The 22,142-nt window shown below is 52.3% G+C and overlaps 6 protein-coding genes across 6 annotated transcripts; 3 read left to right on the forward strand and 3 right to left on the reverse strand.

Moving 5' to 3' along the window:
* Window positions 1–376: 376 nt before the first annotated feature.
* On the forward strand, window positions 377–1,633 carry BDP81DRAFT_332536 (NUDIX domain-containing protein; the record flags this gene model as incomplete). The annotated part of the gene is made up of 3 exons (XM_060585602.1): window positions 377–453; window positions 516–874; window positions 954–1,633. 3 exons carry the CDS (start codon window positions 377–379, stop codon window positions 1,631–1,633), a joined length of 1,116 nt encoding a protein of 371 aa, XP_060439290.1.
* A 5,284-nt stretch (window positions 1,634–6,917) lies between these two features.
* BDP81DRAFT_399605 (uncharacterized protein) lies at window positions 6,918–7,739 on the reverse strand (the record flags this gene model as incomplete). Its single annotated transcript, XM_060588594.1, has 1 exon — window positions 6,918–7,739. One exon carries the CDS (start codon window positions 7,737–7,739, stop codon window positions 6,918–6,920), a length of 822 nt encoding a protein of 273 aa, XP_060439291.1.
* Window positions 7,740–8,677: 938 nt separating this feature from the next.
* On the reverse strand, window positions 8,678–11,951 carry BDP81DRAFT_439957 (uncharacterized protein). The gene is made up of 8 exons (XM_060591458.1): window positions 10,957–11,951; window positions 10,590–10,896; window positions 9,979–10,525; window positions 9,578–9,917; window positions 9,431–9,493; window positions 8,943–9,361; window positions 8,851–8,884; window positions 8,678–8,786 (listed from the first exon to the last, which is right to left on the reverse strand). Exons 1-8 carry the CDS (start codon window positions 11,579–11,581, stop codon window positions 8,692–8,694), a joined length of 2,430 nt encoding a protein of 809 aa, XP_060439292.1. The 5' UTR covers window positions 11,582–11,951; the 3' UTR covers window positions 8,678–8,691.
* A 633-nt stretch (window positions 11,952–12,584) lies between these two features.
* Window positions 12,585–15,623, reverse strand: BDP81DRAFT_505551 (major facilitator superfamily domain-containing protein; the record flags this gene model as incomplete). Its single annotated transcript, XM_060595644.1, has 5 exons — window positions 12,585–13,457; window positions 13,517–13,801; window positions 13,900–14,036; window positions 14,080–14,596; window positions 15,563–15,623. 5 exons carry the CDS (start codon window positions 15,621–15,623, stop codon window positions 12,667–12,669), a joined length of 1,791 nt encoding a protein of 596 aa, XP_060439293.1. The 3' UTR covers window positions 12,585–12,666.
* A 1,786-nt stretch (window positions 15,624–17,409) lies between these two features.
* BDP81DRAFT_505565 (family 6 glycosyl hydrolase) lies at window positions 17,410–18,882 on the forward strand. Its single transcript, XM_060595645.1, has 3 exons — window positions 17,410–17,719; window positions 17,776–18,032; window positions 18,091–18,882. The coding sequence occupies exons 1-3, from the start codon at window positions 17,490–17,492 to the stop codon at window positions 18,771–18,773; spliced, it is 1,170 nt and encodes a 389-aa protein (XP_060439294.1). The 5' UTR covers window positions 17,410–17,489; the 3' UTR covers window positions 18,774–18,882.
* A 599-nt stretch (window positions 18,883–19,481) lies between these two features.
* BDP81DRAFT_439962 (GDSL-like Lipase/Acylhydrolase) lies at window positions 19,482–20,810 on the forward strand. Its single transcript, XM_060591459.1, has 3 exons — window positions 19,482–19,801; window positions 19,891–20,333; window positions 20,398–20,810. The coding sequence occupies exons 1-3, from the start codon at window positions 19,680–19,682 to the stop codon at window positions 20,724–20,726; spliced, it is 894 nt and encodes a 297-aa protein (XP_060439295.1). The 5' UTR covers window positions 19,482–19,679; the 3' UTR covers window positions 20,727–20,810.
* The last annotated feature ends 1,332 nt before the right edge of the window (window positions 20,811–22,142 follow it).

The following is a 22,142-nucleotide window of genomic DNA, read 5'->3' on the forward strand; positions in this document are numbered from 1 at the left end:
GGTAGGCCGCATTGCTTGGGGTTGTAAGAGGCAGCAAAAGGGCGTGGTCACAGGGCGCACACCGAACCTCGGCAAAAACGTCAACCCCCGCCGGATCGGTGATCTTTGTCCCAGACACCTCATTACTTTTGACTAGAGCTGATCGGCTGTCACCATCAGCTTCTCAATGCCTTCGTCATCCCCATTATCCCGTACAGGTAGACTGTGTATTCCAAGAATCAGTTCGATACGTTCATTTCGATACCCAAGCTTCTCACTGCACTCATATCCACGTTCAATTGCGACGCGCATTTCGAGCAGGGATCTCAAGCCAAACACGTCACTCATAGCAACGCCTGTTTCACGCACAGTCCGACAACAAGCAAACATCATCATCATGTCACAGCGGCGTTCATCATCTTCGTCGCCGCCGAAGCGCGAAAAGGAGGTCATGGAGCCTCGGCCGAGTGCGAGGTGAGTCCCGCTCATTATTATGCTTGCAGATTCGGTGAGAGCTCACACGAGTCGGTCCTTAGCATCCTGCTCTTCTCACCGACAAACCAGGTCCTCCTGCTGCACCGAGTGAAGACGTCAACATCTTTCGCATCGGCGCATGTCTTCCCTGGCGGGAATCTAGACCCGTTCCACGATGGAGAGATCCCGCCAAGTGATGCCCGGGAACGGCACGAGGACGGCCACGCGTATCGGTTAGGTGCCATCCGTGAGTGCTTTGAGGAGACGGGTATTCTCCTCGCCACCAGAAAAGGCTCCGACGACAGGTCAACTCTCGTCAACGTCCCCACGGCAGACAGAGAGAAGGCTCGCAAGCAGATTCACGGCGGCAAGCTGCGATTCAGCGAATGGGTTGACAGCGTGGGCGGCGTCCCCGATACTGGTAAGTAACGAACCGCTGCATCAAGCACATCATCATGGGACCGCGCGAACGATTCAGTATCACTCACGCTTCCAAACAGCACGCCTCATCCCCTTCACAAGGTGGGTGACGCCCACCAACGTGCCCAAACGCTTCACAACGCAAATGTACATTTACATGCTCCCGCACTCGGCCTCAACCGGCGCCGACGCGGCCGAGAACGAAATCATCGTGCCGACCCCGGACGGCGGCGTAGAGCACACGGCCGCCAAGTTCGACGACGCGTGGACCTGGCTCTACCGCGCCGACAAGGGCGAGATCATCCTCTTCCCGCCGCAGTATTACCTACTCTACCTGGTCTCGCAGTTCTGCAAGGTCGCCGCGCCGTCGCCTGCGCCCGGCAAGGGCCACGGCGACGCTTACTTTGCGTCGCAGAGGCGGGGCCTGGTTGATTTTCTCCGGAGGGCGCCCACCGCTGTGTCTGAGGCCGGGCGGAAGCAGCCTTCGTCGGATATTCCGTGGGCGGATAAGGTTATGAGCCCGCATAACTTGTTCATTCGCGAGGGGGATAATCGTATCGTGCTCGGGCTTGATAAGCCTGGTCCCGAGCTCAAGGGGTCGGGCCGAGGAGGCGATTGGGAGAGGGTTGTGTTGGTCAAGTTTACGAGGGACGGGCCGCGCAAGGTCGAGGTGAGGGGTCGCGAGGAGGTGTTGAGGGAGGAGAAGGAGGCGAAGAGGGCTAGGGAGGCGGAGGAGGGTGATGGGAGACATAAGCTTTGAAGCTGTGGTCTTCGGTGACTGTCGCAGAGTCTAGAGATCCTAGTCAATTGGTGAATGAGAAGATGTTCTCTTACCTTACTTTTTGGCTCGTCTGATTATGGTCTGACACTCAAATGTCAGACGAGAGACAACAACTCGCGGCGTAGCACCCGCATAGTCATCTCACTTCACCCAGGACTCTGGTCAGCGGGTTTTTGGTATTCTACCACCACACATCATCGTAAAAAACCCAAAAAACACACTTTACGCGATGAGAAGAATGAGATCTGATGGATCTGAAATGGTCAACGGCAAAAGAGCATAAGTTAGTGTGCAGAAAATAAGGCATCCAGGGCACCCGTTGCAGGAGTTCGTCGAGTCAGGGCGGCCACACCCTCCCTCCTCTGCCCTGCCAGGCGAACCACGATTCACTGCAAAAACAGTCCAGCAGGAGAGTCAAGGTCGCCTGAAACTGGGGGATCGGATTCTCCCTGACAACTTCTCGGGCCAGAGGGAGAGGCTCTGGAGCAGAGCCGCACTCTGAAGTTGTCTGAAAGAGGTGGTTTCCCCCGATCCTTAGCACTCACCCCACAGCATACTGGATGTGTTGGAACCACGGTGAATGCATGATAATCCTTGCCCAAGCCTCTAGGGCCGCAGTGAATGCGGCCTCCATCTTAACCATCCATCCTTTTGTTTCCCCCCTCCTACTTAACCAAGAAGGGGCTTACCACCCCCTTCCCAACCTCCCCTTTCGATCATTGGCTCAAGATACTATGATCTGATAGCGTAAGTCCGCTTAAGCCGTGCTCGTCAGGAAGCTTGCGGTAGGCTCAAACTTAGTCTTTTGGTGTCTCGCACAAACATCTTCTAGTCGTGGGGAAGGTAGGACATGTGTTTCCGTGATGCTGATTCTTGCTTAAGGTTCCCTCATCCATCGAACCAATGTCAAGCCCGTCAGCAATGCTCCCCCACGCACTATACGCAATGGTTATGTGTAAACACTTTTCTTCGTCGACGACTGGTCTCGTATCCGAACGTTGAGGCTCTGTCCAGACTGTCCTCGGAGACGGCGAGAGTCTGTCACCGCTTAAACTTGCATCGCGTACGCGCTCGTGTTGGCGCCCTCTCCTCCATCCTTGATCCTCGTCCGTCCATCGTCACTTAGGGGTCGCCAAAGAAGCGGCATACGGCCATTATCTTGTGGCTTTCTCCCCCTCCTCTTCATACGTGGCATCGGGGACCACTACCTCCCCGGATGGCTTCGGTCTCGTGGACGCAGATCGAACCATCATGACGTTGAGTCCTGACGTTTCCTTGAATGATTTGATCAAAGTTCCGTCCGGCTGTTAACTCGAGACGGCAGGCCAAGCAGACTTTCTCCTTTGAAAGCAGTGCCGACCCTAGTTTACGCCCAATCGTATATCGTGGATCGCAGATTGGATCTTTGGTTGACCGTTCATCCCGCATTGTCACACCGGTTCTTTCGATCAAATTTAGGTCTTTGGAATTAAACAGCCAAGATCAGTCGTTCAACCGGCGTTGTTGGTCTTTCCATGTCTTCTGCTGTCTTTGATATCAGAGGTGGACATATCCCTGCGTAGGTAAGGTGACTGTCACTCTTCATCGCAGATCATCGGCTCCCCGATGTCAAGTTCACACTTGCCGATTCCGCAGTAAGCTCACCTACCTTACTTACCTCACCCACCTCCGCAAGATGCATGGTATCGCTCTTCCTCTGCCATATCTCAAGGATATTCACGTCGTACAAGACCTACCCTATAAGGATAATACTCAGCATGACAGCAACGGATAGTGGCCTGCAGGCTGGTCCCCCACATCGTACCAGACGCCATTTCATGCGCCCCCAGCGACTTGATGAGAGAACTCAAAAACCATGGCATGAAGGCTGAAGCACATCATAACCCTAGAGACCCCCTCTTTCGTGCATACATAAGCCTTCTTGATTGGAGTGTTCGGAATCACTGTTGGTGGGCTGCAGGCAACGTGCATGCAGGCCGTAGAAGCAACAGCGGATCTATGCTGCATTGAGTACTCCCCCCCGGGGCATGGCAACTGGGACAGGTTAGACAGAGGGAGAGAGAAACAGAGTGCAGATGGAGGGAGACCAGGGAGTTTGGCGTTAAATTGCTGTGCAAGGAAGGTCGTAGACGTCGAGGATGAAGTGTCGTTGGCATACTGTAAGGGTGGCCGGTTACTTCTCCCGTCTTCCCTTACCCGAGTTCCGTCCGTTTGATGTCCCATGATCCGATCGTTTATCCGTGGCACCCATGCTTATCGCAGCTTTCAACCGAAGGATGAGGGAGGGCTGGCAAGATGGTAGACGGGCCAATTAGGAGTCCGACGCCGAGAGAAGGATTCGAGGTATGGAAGCACAGTCTTCCAGCTACAACATATACGCAGAGCCTCAAAGCTCACGGGATCTCGGACAGTGGGGTTGAACAATCTAATGAGTTCTTCCCCCTCCGGGCCGTCTGTCGGTTTACGGCGGGTGAAACGGCATGTGGTGGAGGTCTCTTGCGGGCTTGAGGGTCTCAGGTGCGGCCGCGGGAGGGGGTGGACTAGCATCTATACCCTCCGGGAGTGGAACGTAACGCGTGCTTTGTGGATGGAGCAGATGACCGGGTCCATAGATTAGAAATTGGCTCGTAAGCTACTTTACGCTATGATGCCCGATGGACTGCAGATGAAGATGAACATCAAATGAGATCCGAAAGAGACAAACAAGTGTGACCCATTTGTCTTGGACATGCTGCTCGGAAAGTGAAGTTATAAATACTGGGGGTGTTTCCTATCTCGACGAGACTCGTTCACTGCAAACCAAAACAAACAAACTTCCCGAAGCTGGGCTTCCAGAAACACCTTCACTTACAATCTTGTTCAAGATATTACTCCACAACTTAGTTCCGTGGTCGATCCGTCGAGCTTTGACTCAAGTGTCAACCCAAATCTTGACTCATATCGGATCCATCATGCCTGAGTATGTTCTTCCATATTACGATGGAATTCGGCTTGAGAGAGTACCAACTAAACTCTCGACAGGGAAACTGTCCAAACCCCGCTTAGTGACTACATCGGCAGCACAAGCGTGACTGAATACATCGCCATGGGAGGAGGAACACAGTGAACACGTCAGGTCGCAGCTGCAGGGATGGACTCCCAACATGGATCCATCTGAGGATCGGGAATGAGGGAAATAACGTGGAATTATCTGATACCCTCTTGTTATGGAGTTGAAACATATCATTGTGCCCTTGAGATTGAGATCTTCTGGGCATGGGCGAGGGAATATGAGAGGTTGACGGGTTGACCGCAGCGCGGCTGATATTGCTCAGTAAACCAGCCATAGTAATTGCTGCTTTTGCACTGAAAACATGCCGGAAGGTCTGGACGTGAATTCTCAGTGATGCCAACTTGAAGTATGATGATCCTTCAACTATAATCGTCGTTACCGGTGCTTTCACTATACCCTCCCATCCAACTATCATGTGCCAAAGGACGCAACGTATGTATCTCTGAGACAAAGCTACCTGACCAGCATGCAAAAGACTTACAGCGAAGAGAGGGGAGGAAGTGGATAAGACGAGGGAACTAAGAAGGGGGCCAGAGCAGGAGGAATAGCGGATAATACCCTGGAATGCACTGAAAAGAGACGAGAGCCTGATAGTACTGTGTAGTCGTGAAAGACATTGGCCGAAGAGAATCTGCACCCGAGCCGTCTGCCGCCCGTCCTCGTGCCGGCCCATGGCGCCTATCATGTACCAAGCGGGACGAAGGGGGTGGGGGGAGCTGCAGAATAGCCAACCGCCGGAGGGATGATGGTAGAGTGATGGGAACAAGGAGCGGCGCGCCAACTCATGGGCACAGTCGCAGAGCCTCAAGAGACCGGGGTCTGAGACGTCGTGGTTGGCTGCGTACCCCGAGTAGCTGGCGGTTGGAGGCGGCAGAACGGGCCCGGTTGTGCTCGGCCGTTTGGGCCTGTCCCGGCCACAGAGTGGAGTTGAGCGACGGTGGGAGATTGTGTCGCCGTGGGATGTACCACACATAAGCTCGAAGATGAGCAGGTGATCGGTGATTAGAAATAGTTCGTAAGCTATCTTGTAGATCGAATGAGAGATCATCAGCTCTGGAGAAAACGTCTGAGTCCTCTGTAGTTCGGGTTGGGAGCTAAGAATACTTGACGGCAACCAAAAACCATAAATACCCATCAAGATCCCATGAGAAATCATGAAAAGCTTTCACAGCAAGAAGAGGAAATCTAGAAATCATTCGAAATCATAGTCTGCTACACATACTTTGAGCATAGGTCAAGCTACTTGCTATATCTCAACAAGAACTGAAGCCCCCCTACCCGCCGTATTACCAAACTCCTTCCCAGAGTCGAGATGCCAAACGCGCAAGTATCATCCTCAAATGTGATTCGAGCTAGTTGGCTTACATGAACCAAAGCCCACCGGCCCCCAAGCCTTCGCCGGCTCCTCAGCTGGATACCTTCATCAAGAATACAGATTCAGTCCAAGACCGACTGATTGCGGGGGCGTCGAAGGGAAATAAGACAAAGTAGCTGTTCCAAGTTCCAAGTGTTGAACGCGAGGAATATTGAAACAAGGAGACTCATTCCGGGCCAAATGTAGGAAGAGGGAGAAAGTTTTTTGATGCCTGCTTGGTTGTATGGTGACTTGGCGAGTTCCAAAGAAAGAGCTTCAAACCTTTGAATACTGATGTAAGAAATGAGGTCATTCATGTGGTCGAATATGGCCATACGATGACCATAGCAGAGCACAGATGCCGTGTGTCTACGAGCTCTTTCAAGCCCTAGTTAGTTATAGTACTACCGTGCTTTTGGCCATCTGAACCTCATCGACCATGACCCGGACCTAAACACTGTTGCCTGGAACAAAGTCCTTGAGCCTCCAACAAGGAATACAGAAATCGACGTCATGGATGTCCGCCACCTCGTAAAACGTGTCGTCGAGGTCGATTACTGCCTCGTTGATGATGGGATATCCGTTGTAGCGGTCCGCGGTCGGCTCGATCCTTCCTGCCGGAGTTGCGGTAGGCGACTGCCATCTTTTGACAATGAGCTACTTGTTGTCAGGACATGTGGCTTGGTCTCGTCTACTTCATCCCTGCCCATTACCCAGTTCTTTATTACCCAGTTCTTGTGGCTCTGGCTTATTATCGCATAATCAAGTAGGGAGAGGTAATGACGAGGGAAGCTAGGAGGGTTTCTTATTGACCCTCGACAGCTTCTAGATGATGAAAAGGGGCCTTCGTCCGTAATCTAAGCCAGGAAGCCAGCGGTGCCTGTGGTCCCGAGCTCCTTCATCTTCTGCTCCAGAGCCTCCTGTAACTCGGCCTGCGCCGCCTTCTGAGCCTCCGCAAACTCCTTGGCGTCGTCCACACCCATCTTAGTATCGCAGTCCTCATCCACGTGCTTTCCATCCCAGTCAGCCTTCTCACGTCGGATGATCTTGCCCATCATATTCTTGCGCTGCTCTTCGGTGAAGTCGGCAAAGATCTCCTCGGGCTTATCGTAGGGCTTCTCCTTGCGGAACTTGTCGATAGCGAGGGCAGTGGTCGTCTCTTTCGCGTAATCCTCGATGGGGTGCTGTCTATAGCGGGAGAACTTGACGGCGATTCTGCGAGCCTCGTAGAGGCACATCATGACGTTGGCCGCGACGGTGGCCTTCATATCCTTCTTGGCAGCGACGACCCAGGGGGCTTGCTTGGCGGCGAGAAGAAGGAGGCCGGGAATGCTCTCGGTGATGTGCTCTTTATGACCGGAGAGTCTGTCGGCTTCGAGGAAGAGCTTGGCAATGGCGAGGTCAACGGCCTCCTTGTCGAGGTTGGGGGACGCGGTGCGGAGCGCATTCTTGAAGGCCATGCCTTCGTCCATGTCTCCAAGGATCTGGAGGTCTTCACCGGCGGCATTCTGGTACATCTGGAAGCCTGGGCTGGAAGGAAGGACTCGCTTGAGGGTCTTGGGCTTGGGCTTGGTCTTGCCCTTCGCGCCCTTCTCTGCCTGTTTGATTTCATGATCGACCGACTCAGCGATATCCGTGACAGTGTCGGGCTCGATAGTGGGAAGCTGAGATTGAGGCATCGTGAGGCTTTGGGCAAAGTTAGAGATCAGATGATAAGGAGAGACGGGATTATTCGACTTACGCTATCAGAGGTGATTTAGTAAGATGAGAAGTTGGATGAGAGGCAGATGGTGATGGGCCGTTATGTTGAGAGCGAAGGAGAAGAGCCTGGATGAGAAGGTGAAGTTCCCAGGCTTGACGTGGTTATGGTGGTGGAAAATCAAGAAGGTGCGGCAGATTGAGAAGCATGAAAGCCGGCGACTCTCGGTGAACGTCGGTGAGCGTGGAGTATCACCATAGAGGGCAGGCACGCGTCGGTAAACCACCTCGCGTCTCACCGCCCGCCACACGCCCAAAGTGAGAAAAGGAGGTGATTCACTTCAACTTTGACCCACCCCTTTCACCCTCGCTCCTTCCATTCACCTCCTGATGCCCGCGTGACCTACTTGATTGCAAAAAGGGCCTTGTTCTTCCATCAGAGCGGCCGGGTGGCTGAGAGGTGATTCTCTCAGCTATCTGTTCAACAGAAGTCGATACTCCGCGGTTCGATTCTCGGTCGCTGCGCAAAAACTACCGAAGCCACTGGACGTATTTAAGACAGGGTAAGACTTGACCAAAGTGCGACCTTTGGAAGTGGTTTCAGGTGCCCAAAGCCTCCGATGTTGCGGGCGTTTGAGATCCGGTTTCGGTACGATTGCCTGATAAATATTTGGAAATACCCTCTGGTCAATGACCATCGATCTTTTTTTATGAAATTTGTTGAGAATGATATATTATATTATATGTTCTATTATATTCATCACCCTTCTTTACTACGGGCAAACGTCGGTGCTGTTTATAAGTGATATTGTTAAGAGAGGGATGAAAATAAGAGAAATTAAGGCAAGTAGATAAACAATGTGTCGTCTGAAGCCGTAATAACATAATAACATCGATCGATATACTAGAGCCTGACTTCGTGCAAGGTCTGACTTAACCGCCACCACCACCACATCCGCCGCCACCGCCGCCGCCGCCGCATCCTCCACTCGAACCCAGGCCAACCACTCCCGCTCCATGAGCGCAGCCTGTTAATCGCGAGACGTCAGAGCTCGTACATAGGCAGGCAAACTAGGATGTGGATGTACTTACCCCCAACTTGACGACTTGTTCCGGACCAGTACCCCTGATATCAAACCATGTCAGATACTCGGCCCAGGAAGTAGTGAAGGCAAATAACTTACAGCCATGTTGGTGCACCCACCAGCGCCGCCACATCCCCCAGCAGCAATATCATTCGAGCCGCAAAGCCCCTGAGCGCAGTCGGCCCAAGACCCATGAATGACACCGGGGTTCCCAGCAGGATAGATCCCACCGATAAGGTACGCGGGGTAGTTGTAGGGACTGTCTCTATGGTGAAATTTGCCCCAGTTGTTATAAAACTCCTCCTTTGGCGGCAGCGTCTTTCCTCGTTTAGCTGCGCGTTTCTTTGCGCGCTCGTAGGCGTCATCGAGACGCATTCTCCAGGCTGCGCGGAGTTGGCGATGCGCTATGTTGTGAGTAGCAGACCCGTCTGTGCGAACGGAGTTATGGGCGGAGATGTGGATTGAGTTGGAAGGAGTGCAGACTTGCGTGGCTGTTACTTTATCGAAGCTGTCGATGGCTAGAGGTAGGCATGATCAGTATTTTGGACTCTGCGCAGGGGGAGGGGTTGCTTCGTTGTCCAACATGCCTTTTTGCGGCTTGCTTTTGCCAAAGACCGAGGAGCTGTCGATTGTAATCTTTGCACGTACGGCTATTGAAAGTCATTAGCGGGCATTTCTTTTCAAGAAACATCATGGCACAGGTTGGTCTGAGAACATAGCTAGATCATACGAACCTTCGCAGTACCAGCATGTGCATTCCGAGTAGACCTCGTTGAACTTCTCCAAATACGTCTTGCTCGTCAACTCGAACGAGTTGGAAAGTTGGTCTTCGTCAATCTTGTCGTTGTGGTCGATGAACTTGGCCTCTTTGCTGGTACTCATGGCACTGTTATATGTCGAGAACTTGTAGTAAGCTCCAGGGGCCAACTGGTGAGTATGCCATGCGAGGTCCACATCCAGCGTAGGTACTGTCAGAGACAAGGGGTACTCGGTCATGATGAGCATGAAGCGCTGGTACTTTTGAATAAGTCGGTCCATGGTACCACGCGCATTAGGACTGTGCAGCCAATCAATCTGCAGGTGATTCTTGTTAGCACTCTCAGGGGTTGGAAGTATAGGCAGTAAGAATACTGACGTTGAACATCTTGCCAATGAACACCCCCTGGCGCATCGTCGCTCCAACAAGGTCGAGCGCGAAGATGGAGGTATTCTCCCAGTATCTAGACATCATCTTGCTGCTCTGGAAACGTTCCGTTCGCGTGATCAACCTACCGCCTGACAAGTCCTTCTTGCTGTACGGGGCTGGCCTCACCCCCTGTATTCTCGCAAAGGCATCATCATCGGCCAGTGCAGCAGAGACCAGGTCTCGTACATCCTTCATCGTCGGCGTCTTTGCTTGACCGGGATCGATGAGTCGTAGCAGCTCCTCGGAAATACCTTGCCCAATCAGTCTGTTGGGAAACGTAACGTGTTTGAGCTTTACGTCGGTGACCACTGGCATGCCAACCTTTGGGTCAAGGAGGGTGCTAGGGAGGGTGATGCCCTCGTTGAGATAGAGCTCCGCATCATTGATCAGCTTGGCAACGCAGAGTAGACGGTGCGTGATGATGGTGTTGCAGCCTGCTGTGCATAAGTGAGAAAACTCTCCATCGCCGAGTCCTTGCCCAACCAAACCTGGCCGCCTTTGACAAAGAAGTCAGCGAATTCCGCGAGGTAGAATATGATCTCAGTCATAATTGAACTTACTCTTCACCCTTGTACAGCTCTGGTAAGCCGCATGTGCTCCAAGGAACAAGAGTAGCCTGCTTGCATGCAGGACATTCAATTTCCTTCTCTAGTGGTTCGTCAAGGTTGTTCCATGCCCTTCCAGTCGCCTTCTCCCAGTTCAATTTGGCCAGATGGGAAACCTCATAGTTGAACTTGGAGTCAATGACTTGATTGACTTGGGCCCATGGCATCCCAGTCGTCCAGAATTCGCGGAGATTCCAGCGCATAGTGTCCTCCAGAAAGGCTCTGGGATTCAGCATGTGCGCATGAAAAATCATCAAGACATCTGGTCACTGTTAGATGACATCGAATCCTTTAGCGGAGTCAAATGCACCAGACCGCTTACCTAGTGGTGGCAGGTTATCCACTGTCCATGGATAGTCTTCACCCCCTTCAGGGAAACTCAAGTACTTGTCGGAGAACTTGTCGAAATCCTTCATCTCGGCTTCACGCAAGCGACCTCCCGAGATCGTCTTCCACCAAGTCTGATACCGATCTGCTGCCCGCGCCAAGTAGACCGCCCACCTCTTCTCGCGCAACATCGATAGCACTTCCTTCACCCGATCCTCACCTCCCTTGCTGGAACCTTCGTCACTATCCTTGGGGCCGGCCCGCGAATCCCACAAGTCCCACAGGCCATCGCTGTAGCCGACATCTTCCTTTAGCGTCTCAATGGCATAGAGAAGCTTCAGGTGCGCGAGACAGGAGTCAACGTCGGGATCTCGCTGAGTACCGAGGCGTAGCGAGCTGAAGGCGCTCGTGAGATTGGCGACATCCTGCTCGGTGTAGGGCTTGTTCCCGTTGGACCCGCCGTTAGCATCGAATGGTGGTGGCTGGTCGTCGAATGGCGGAGGCTCGTCTGGTGCGGCGCCATAGGCGGGAGGTGGAGTTGCTGGGCGATCTGCCTTGGCGTTCTCTTCCTCGGCCTCCTTTTCCTTGGCCTTGGAGGACCTCTTGAAAAAGGAAGGCATCGCGGGCTGGGGGCCTCTCTCTCTCTCTCTGGATGGCGAGCGGTGATCAGGTCAGGGGTGAGTGCGGGGGAATGCGGGGCAGAAGCTCGTCGACTTTCCTCTCAGGCTTGATGCTTAATCTTACGTTCACGGTTGGGAGGACCATGCAATTCTATAGCCGATCTCTGTCGTGGGTTCATGAATCGTGAGATGTAGGTTTGGACTTGACAAAGCCTCATCTCCTTGCGTCTTGCGAGAATCCAGGCCACGTCATGCGGCGAGTCTCCCGTCCTCTTGGCCTTGTGGTCAACCGGCGATTCAGCCCGGAGATCGCTTCATTCCAGGGCGGCTAGGCAGACTGGGTAAAACAGACACCGATTGCTATGCATCAATACGGGCGCATTTTCACAACAGTAGCTAGCGGCGGGCGGCTGGGACGCCCCCAAAGCTTCGGACGGCACGTGGACGGTGGCACAACGATCTAGTCGGGCGAGGGCGCCCCTCCACAATCGCTTCTTGACAGCCCAATAAGAGCATGGGTTTTGCGCCAAGTTGGAAAGCTTGAGTTGAACAAGCGAGGACTGGCTGGGAGAGATTGGTCAACCATGCTCAGGGCTGTCCAATAAGAACGCAACCCAGAGTAGTGGGAGCGGTTTATCTGTGAAGTGTTACCCGTCCGTGTTGGCAATGCTTAAGACTGCGGCAAGTGCAACGTTTCTGCAGAGAGTTTGGCGTAACTGATTAGAATTCACGACCACGGACTGTGTGCTCGGCAACCTATCGCTAAAGCTTGGCCTTGTCAGATAAGACAGACATGTGGCTGACAGCCTGACTCTGCCATGCTGATCATCTGGAAGCGAGACTCTGCGACTTGGCGTTACGACTGGACTTAATCTGTGCTTACATTCATAAATAGTATTGGGAAGCAGGGAACATGCAATATGTTAATGGGTAAAGTATCCTAGGAAATTAGAGGGCAGTCTCTCAAACATGTAAACTGCTGGTTTGATTATGTTTCTCCGAGTGGTATAATCTAATCTCAGGTGGTTTCCATCCGAGCACACTAATATCGGATATCAACCTCCCTTGAGAAACATAATTAATTATCATTTGTGTCCGGCCCAGAACCTTAGGAACGCCTCCTTGTTCTTTGGTGGCGGTAAAGCCTCTGGGTTGCGATCTTCCTCTTTTAAAGCTTGACCATCGTTTCCAACATTGGTGACAGCATTCTGCTGCTTGCCCAGGTAGAAGTTGGTCTGGAAGAGCGCAGCAATGAGGGGAACGAATGCGAGGGCTAAAGCTGGCACCAGGCAGTAATACAATGTCCGTCGGTACGCCTCGATAGCACCCTGTCTCATCGGGTCATCGAATGCGTACTTGGTGCGAATGGTACGGACACTACCGAAGAGAGTCTTGACATCCTTGTCAGTCGCGGTTGCGGGGAGGTACTCGCGCAAGAGTTTAGGTATCTTGTCGGCCCAGATGACAGCGACGATGGCACTGCCAATGGAGCTGCCAATCTTGGACCACAAGGAAAGCAAAGCAATGGCCAAGGCGACGTCTTGGTGCGGCACGGAAGCCTGAGATGCCACGCGAGAGCCGACAACAGAGAAAGCACCGCCGGCACCGACCATGATCAGTGAGATGACCATTGGGGCGGTGGAGTTGGTGGCTCGGGGACCATCGATCATGATGCCTATGCCGATGATCTTGATGCAAAGGCCGAAAATCTGCAGCATCTTGTAACGGTGAGTCCATCGCTGAAGCAGACCTGCGACCATGCCAAAGATGCAGAGCGCAAGTGTCAGCGTGTTGTAGTACACCCAGTCTTGCGAGGACCAAGGCTTCGCGATGTAGACGTAAGATGACCAGTATAAGCCACGCATGTTGCCGGCCACTGGAAACTGAGCGTGAACCGGGTGTAATAGGGGACTTTAGTAATAGTAAGGTACTTACACATGTAGAAAGAGTCGATAACAATGGCCATCAGGAACGTCTTATTTATGACCAATCTACGAGGGGCGCTCGGTACCTTGGCCCACTTGATCTCGTAAACCACATACGCGATGAGCAAGATGCCACCCACTACCATCATAGCAATGAGTGACTGGTTCCTCCAGCCATGTTCGGCATAGGTCTTGAGGCTGAATGGCAAAAGAAGCAAGCTCCAGCCGAAGCCCAAGAGTGTCAGACCAAGCGCATCGATTTCGATCAGGTTACGCTTGAGGTTACGCTTGAGGTCTTCCATCCAAGTGCCCGCCGGCTCAGCAGCTGGAGCCACAATGGCACCACGCGGTCCATTGTATCCCTTCTCCTCAGCCATCTCTCTCTCGCAGCACGACGCGCCGCGTTTGAAGAGGCCAGGTTGACGATACCGTCCTTGTTCGCTTTTCTGTCGAGGTACAGCAACGTAGCAATCGCAGGACCGAGAGCAGCGGGGATGATGATGGCAAACATGCCATAGCCCCCATCGCCACTGATTCCGAGCCTGCATCGCGTCGACAATCTTGCCGGCGAACCAGGTGTTGATGATGAAGGGGGCTGAGAGTAGTGAGCTGACGAAGCCGCGCCATTCCAAGGGGGTCAGGTCAGCGACGATGATGTCGTTGGTGAGGTCGAGGCCCGAAGACCCGATGGAGATGAAGACTTCGCCGACGACGTAGGCTGAGATCGATGTACTTGAGGCAGCGATTACATAGCCGATAACGTAGAAGAGTAATGTGACGATGTACGTGTACGGGCGAGATGTGATGTCGGAGATCTTGGCGATGAAGGGCTTCGAGACGGCCGAGATAATGCTCGTGGCGATCGAGAGGGTAGAGAGTACAGACGAGTGCTGTTTGTAGTAGGATGAGGCGTCGATGCTGTAGTAAGAGGTTGTCGAGCTGTCCAAAGAGTAGACCCAGGCGCAGACCAGGACGGAAAGCCCGACGAGGTAGAGTGAGATGCGGTTCTGCTTGGCTTCGCGGTAGACTACCTCCATGCGGGTGACACCCTGTGATTGTAAGATCTCGCCGACAGAAGAAATTCGAGGCTCTTATGATCTGTTGAAGGGGAGATTGTGCCATCCTTGGGAATGCGGGCGTCGTCTGGAAGACACCCGACTCCTTGTTGTTGCTCATCATGACGATGGCTCACAGATTTCGACCTTGGCTGGATGAACAAGAGATGACATTTGGCGCGGATTCAAAGTATTTGTGGCAAGAGTCGTTGGGGTTATATGCAGTTTCGTGTAAGCTCGCCAACGTCTTTGAGATCTACCCTACTACCGTGCTGCTTTGGCTGGCTGTATAATTTAGTACCTTGAACAAACTAACAATCTGGTTCAGAACTAGAAAATTCGCAGCCACCGTTAAACAAGGGAGGTAGGGATCATCGGGTCCCAGGAGGCTGGTGGTGTGTCTAAGTCGATGTTCTTCGGAACGATGTACGGATCCAGTCACAGATGCACATAAGTTCATGGTAGTGCGCATCGAAGGAGCAGCGCTAACTGGCCCCCCCCCTTGCCAAATCTAATCAGATGGATCCATCATCTTATATTTTCCCATCGTGGGCAAGTGAACTCGGCCGGCGGAGAGGGGCCTGGTGCGGAACTCCGGGACTATCATCGAGCTAGCCCGTCGAGTGGACAAATCACGACGGATCGAGGGAAAACTTGACAAAGTGAATTTACCACCAGCGGGATGATGCAGAATGTTTCCACTTGTTAGCTTGTAAAAGCAAAGGTCCGGCACCGTGGGCTCGGTCACCTTCCAGAGGTTATGTTATTACATGTCACCATGTGTTGGTTGCAAGTGGTCAGTCGTCCACGCCATGTCCTGGCTTGAGCGAATGGCCTACCTGCACAACAAACTATTTTGAGGGGCAAAATGTGGCGAGACATGGACATATTCCCATTTCATTTCCGATCCTGTCCACTTTGGTTCTCATTGTTCCTGGATCTCAGTAAGCAACCCTTTGCCGCGTAAGTCACCGCGGAGAAGTCATCCTCAGTGAGCCTACTTGTGTTGCTTGATTGACTGGTGTGACTTTGAGATGGAAATTTTTGCTCAATCCAGTCCATGTTTGAAGAACTTTGCAGAATCGCACGATCGAAGTGAAGACTGAAGGCATTGCTCGGTGCTGAAGCGCGTGGAGAACATACTTCAACCAATGATATTAACCCGTTGCCGTGGAAGTCGCGATGAAAAGCTTTTATCATTACGGACCCGTTACTCAGTCTGTATTAACGAATCTTATGATAGTCGGGTCTGATTCAAAAGCTCTTTTAGATGATCATAAGACATGTACGGTGACCCTAGATCCTCCCTAATCAAGCTTTCGTCCAAGTTTGCCATGATGAAGTCCATCCATATACGGTTACCGAGTTCAAGATGCGGCCAATGAGTTTGCTGACTGCAAAACTCAAATTATTGTTCAGTGTGTTGTTTTTTATACGTATCCGCAACTGGATTTTGTGAGGCGTCGGCACCTGTCACTAGCATGGTGCCAAACTTCTCTTCACCCTGAAGCGTTAGCGAGGTGCGCCGATGCATCGGTTGTGGTTAATGGTCTTAAGAGCGTTCATTTCGTAACCGCGCCGATTTGTGTACGACTTCTACCGTAATCACAAACCTCCTCATCGAAGGCATGCCCCCATAACCATTCTATTTAAGTGGCAGGCAGCGTAAACAAGGAACCTTCAGTTGTAAGCATGAGTTGTTGGTTTGACGTTTCCACGGAATCACAGATAGACCGCACGGCGTTATGTGTGACCCGTGCGCTTGTGTCACTTTGTCGATCAAGAAGGCGAAATGCGGGCAAGTCATCCGAACAGGGAGGCGATCTGATGTAGTACGCTGGAAACATCAAACAAGACGATCGTCGCTCAACTTCTCATGGAGGATTTAGCCATTATGAGATGAATGATGTGGAACATGTCGTCCAGCCTAACTTCAGCTCAAGCAACTTTGTGATTCAAAGGTGGGAGAGTTGAACGCTCTCGACATGACGCTACTCCCTCAGAGTTATTTGACGGACAAATTAAGCCTCAATTCTTCCGCATCGAAGTTGCCACGTAGCCGCCCGTCATTGACTCAAGTGCCGTGGAAGCCCCCACAATCAAGGCGCTAGAACAGATGATTCTCCCTCCCCTCACTTTATTCCAGCAAAGAAGGGTGTCCCCAACTAACAAAGTTATCTCATCTTGAACAAGGGCACCCTTCTGAAACAGGTCATTTTGCCTGGAGGCAATTCTCCCCTTAATCAATCTGGCGGCCCCCAAATTCACTCTTTCAAGTCCAACAAATTCCCAGTCGAATGTTGTCATCCGAACTATGCGGAGACTGGGGAGATCCGAGAACATGAGCGGCCAGCACTGCCGGTACCCCTGACTCCTGAGGAGGATGAGCCGACTTCATGTGGTCTTTCGGACCCAAACTCTCCGTGAGATCTTCATGGCCTAGGCTGCGGCCTGTCCAGCTTTGTGGAGCAAACCCCAAGGTTTGCCCAATCCGGCAAACTCGCCAGGTCCCAACGGCTCGGCGCCAATGCACTGGGCCGCGCTCCAAGCATCATCCCCGCCGGACGAGCCCCGGCGGCGTTGTATCTCACACGGCCGAAAAAGTAACGTCTAAGGCTCAGAAAGCTCGGCACGGAGAACCTCAGCGATCGTCCCGATATTCTGGGAGATTCACCTCTAAGATGAAGGACCTGTGCGTTTCCGGAACCCTTGGACCTTGCTTTGCTGGTCCGGTCCAGCAATCAAGGAATAATAAACTTCGGAGTTGAGGGTTACGTCCCCAGCTTGGCGGAATCAATGGTATTGTATAAGACGAGAGAGACGCCCGCCTTACTGTAAGATACTGGCACGATATCTCACCACGCAACTTCCGTTTCGGGGTTTACATTCTTTTCTCATTGCACCCATTTGTCCACTCGTTATTTCAACATGGTTGTCGCTCATCTCTTGCTCGCAGCAGCGCTTGCGCCGGCGGCACTAGCTACTCCCCTCAAGCTGCGTGATGTCGCGTCCTACGAGGGAAACCCGCTGGCGGATAGACAGCTCTTCCCCAACCCCTACTACACAGACGAGATCACGAATCTCGCCGTCCCTAAGCTCACTGGCGATCTCGCAGCGAAGGCAGCCAAGGTCGCCGAGGTGCCCACATTCGCATGGCTGTGAGTGAATTACGGCGCCATCATACTTTGCATGCCTCTGCTAACAACCATGTTAGTGATACACGCGAAAAGATCAGTCTCATGAACAGCACTCTGGCGCAGATCCGCAAGCTGAACCAGGAGGGTGCCAACCCGCCGTACGCTGGCACCTATGTCATCTACAATTTCCCGGACCGTGATTGCTCTGCCAAGGCCTCTGCCGGCGAGCTCGTCATTGCCGACGGCGGTGTCGAGAAGTACAAGAAAGAGTATATCGACCCTATTGCCGCTCTTGCCAAGGAGTACTCGGATGTTCGCCAAGTGTTTGTCTACGGTAAGTTTTCGCCATGTCGATTGGGGCTACATGTTTGCGGCATGCTGACGACAAGTAGAACCTGATGGATTGGCCAACCTCATCACCAACATGAACGTGCAGAAGTGCACTGGCGCAGCCGATGCGTACAAGGAAGGCACCGATTACGCTTTCAAGACCCTCAACCTCGACAACGTCGCAATCTACGTGGATGCGGGCCACGCGGGCTGGCTGGGCTGGGAAGCCAACCTGAAGCCCACTGCCGAGCTGTACAGCGAATTGTACAAGAAGGCAGGCTCTCCCAAGGCAGTTCGAGGCTTGGTCACAAACGTGTCAAACTACAACGGCTGGAACCTCACGAGCGCGCCGGCGTACACAGAGAGCAACAAGCAATGGGACGAGTCCAAGTTTCACGCCGCGTTGACCCCGTTCCTCAAGGAGGCTGGGTACCCGGCAAACTACCTCGTCGACCAGGGCCGCAGCGGCAAGCAGCCGACAGGGCGCCAGATTTGGGGTGACTGGTGCAACATCAAGGAGACTGGCTTCGGCACGAGACCGAACGTTAAGACTGGCATCGATACCCTGGATGCCTTTGTCTGGGTTAAGCCCGGTGGTGAAGCTGATGGTACCAGCGACTCAACTGCGGCTCGCTATGATGAGAAGTGCAGCTCAGGATCATCCGTCATTCCGGCCCCGGAAGCTGGAACTTGGTTCCAAGAGTACTTTGTGCAATTATTGGAGAACGCCAATCCCGCATTCTAGGTGATTGCCCAAGGATCCTAGTTGCAGGATGTAGTTATCACTTAATCTTCCTTTCTTCGTATATCAAAAGGGCCTAGGGGTTGAGCGAAATGCAAAATCACAAAAGTTCTCACTGCACAATCTTCATCAGTTTGTGGGTACATTCGGTTCCTACAACATACAAAATTACTCAGACTTGGAGTTATGCATATGCCTAAGCTTGGTTCAGCGTTGTGGGGTCCACTATTCTGGAATCGAGCCTTTAAGCAAGATGGTGACGGATGAGCTTATGTTTTGTCTCTTCAACTCGCGTCAGAGTCTCTTCAAGTTGAACCACTTCAAGCTGGCAACTCGTCCAAATAGGAAACTTGCCAGATCAGCACCCCGAAGTCAGCGGCACCAGCAGACCAAATAGAGACCGAGAAGCAGCGGCTAACACCAACATCTGTCGAGTTCAAACACCAAAAAGGAGCTCGATGGCGCGCTTCGGCCCCGCATGGCCCCAGCGGAGCACCTGCAATCTCGCCCCTTTTGGAATTTCCACCGCCCAGGCCCAAGCTTCAACTGGGAGTTCCACCAATCGCATTGAACAGCACGTTGGCCGAGTATGGGGAATTCAATGTACTGCAAACGCACAGTGACGAAGTCTTTTTCATCAAGAGCCCCTTGGTGCCGAACTCTCTTGTTCAGATTCTTGGTCAACGGGTCGAAGGGGGAGCCAAGCCGCCAGTATAATATGTAAAGCATCGCGCGTCCCACGCGAGCCGGCCATCTGATCTGTTCACCTGTACCGTTCTCAGTCGTCCCGTCTCTCGTTGGTGTTCCCTGCACGGTTTCCAAACCTCTCGTTCGCTTCTCATTTCTATTTACTATCATTCTTCTTGTTGATATTTTGCTGGTACATAACATTACTATTCCTGGTCCAAAATGAAGTCCTTTACCCAAGCCCTTTCCCTGGCAGCCGGCCTGTCCCTGTCCTTTGCCAGTCCCACCCCGGCCGTCTTCCCGAGACAGACCAACAGTTCTACAAGTAAGAACCTGATCGTCTTGTAAGTCACCCGCATTCCTGTTCCGTACATCCATAATTGCGGAATGATAAGAGAGAAAGCTCCATCTGACTCGGATACCCTCCCCGCAGCGGCGACTCTTACTCCACTGTCGGCTTCTGGCCCGGTGGCACCCTCCCTGCTGCCGGAAACCCGCTCGGCAACCCCTCCCTGCCCGGCCAGACCACCTCTAGCGGCCTGAACTGGGTCGGCCATCTCACGAGCACTCTCAACACATCGACCATCTTGACCTACGACTTTGCCGTGACTGGCGCCACCACCGACAAGGATATCGTCGACACTTACGCCCAGTACTGCGTCGACGACCAGGTCGACCAGTACAAGCAGTACGTGTCTAGCGTCGTCAACAAGGACAAGGCCCTCGTCGCCGTCTGGATCGGCATTAACGATGTCGGCGAGCCGTTCTGGGACAAGGTGTCTGCGCCCGTCACCAAGATTATGGACCGCTACTTTGAGCTCCTTCAGACTCTCGCCGATGATGGTCTGAAGAACTTTGTCCTGCTCTCTGTGCCTCGTATGTTACTCCCCGGAGCCAAAGTCTTTTTTAAGTATATTTAATCCTAACATCTCTCCACTAGCCTTCTCCGACCAGATTCCTGCCATGATCGGCCAGTCCGAGACCGACCTGGCCCGCCTGCGCTCCGACATCACCTCGTACAACACCGCCCTCGAGACCCGCCTCGCTACCTTCAATTCCGCCAACAGCGGCGTCAAGGGTCTCGTCTTTGACACCAAGCCTTCCTTCGACACCGTTGTCGAGAATTTTGCGCAGTACGGCGCCAAGGATGCTACCTGCTACGGCTCCAGCGATTGCATCTGGGCCGATAACTACCACGCCGGCTTGGCTATCCACAAGCTTCTTGCTCAGAACTTGGTTAAGGGTGTTGCTGCGAACTTTGTCTTCTAAGTACGTAGTTGTTTGTCGGAAAGATGGTGAACAGGATATGAAAATTGAATACAACTGGGCTCTCACAGCTCTCATTCAGTCTCACCTTAACTTGCGCTGCATCCAATTACACTTATACCTACATGTAATCACTGCTGAGACAATTTCAGCCAGCAAATGCGCATGATAACAGACATCTCGCCGCCAAGGTGAACCGGAGTCCAAGGTACTGAGCCTCAAACTCAAAAGGTCGGCTTCAGACATCAATCCAGGGTTCAAGTGGGAACCTACCAATCAAGACCTTTCTTCATTTCACATAGAACTCGTGTAAGCTCTGCTGTTTTATGATGCAACACAATCCCATGGAATGAGTTGAGTCATCGGAGGCAAAATCGAACTCGAGTCCCGTAAAGTGCTGGAAGCATCAGTCTGTCATCAAAGAGCTCAATATGTCCAAGTTGATCATGTCAGCAGTGTGCTTAACTCCGGTGAGGGGAAGTGGGTATGTCGACAGTAGTCTATCGGCAAGCAGTATTGCCTATCACGACAAAGAAAGCATTCCTACATGTACCAACTACCTTACGTTTGTCCTGCAAGCTCCACGGTGCCAAGCTTGAGCCTCTAGTCCCGGGTCGGAAGCTGTGAACAGGAGCGGAGACAACACAACAATGCACAGATCACACCATTCTCTCACATTGAGCACCAGATTGAGAGTCAACTCCGAGAAGCTAGTGTACCGATGAAGAGGATGGAGCTTGAGAAAGTTTGAATATTAGGTCTGTGTTGGCTATGATGACCTGAAGGCTGACCAAATGATATTGTAGAGGATTTCTAACTGCGAGTTATACTTGTGATGAGGGGATAACCGTGGTTTCCACAATCCGCATTCAGATGCGAACGTCCCTCGTTATCCTGCTTATTTGTCCCCATGGTCGTGAAGATAGGGTCCCTATGAGCAAAAAAGACGGGATCAAGCTTTTGAAAAGAATTTATTTGCGCATTTGCACGTAAACAATCTGATTAATGCGCCTTAAGGTGCTCCTCATCATCCTTCGGAACACCTGCAGCGATGTAACACCGAGAACTTGGATGTCAGTCGGAGTAGGTCTCCAATGAATGCAATGCAGCGATAAGCACCTTGGCATTGCTGCATCTCGGACAACAACTCAGATTGACGGAAAGCCCGCATTCGTGTCTAAGAGTTATGGGATTCAGCGAGTAACAAAAATGAACAGTACACCTGTCGCAAAAACGACGCCGTTAATTACGGGCAGCAATTAACGCCATACACCCCACGACAACACCATATGTGATCCAACAAACGTCAAATTATTCGTCGATGGGTCTAACGAACCACATTATATCTCTCGGTGTTCACGCCAACAATACAACAACTAAGCTTCTTCTGACAATCTGTGACAACATCTTTTGGGTTTC

Source organism: Colletotrichum phormii (assembly GCF_030913505.1).
Source record: "Colletotrichum phormii strain CBS 102054 chromosome Unknown BDP81scaffold_30, whole genome shotgun sequence".
In the NCBI taxonomy this organism is placed as follows: Eukaryota; Fungi; Ascomycota; class Sordariomycetes; order Glomerellales; family Glomerellaceae; genus Colletotrichum; species Colletotrichum phormii.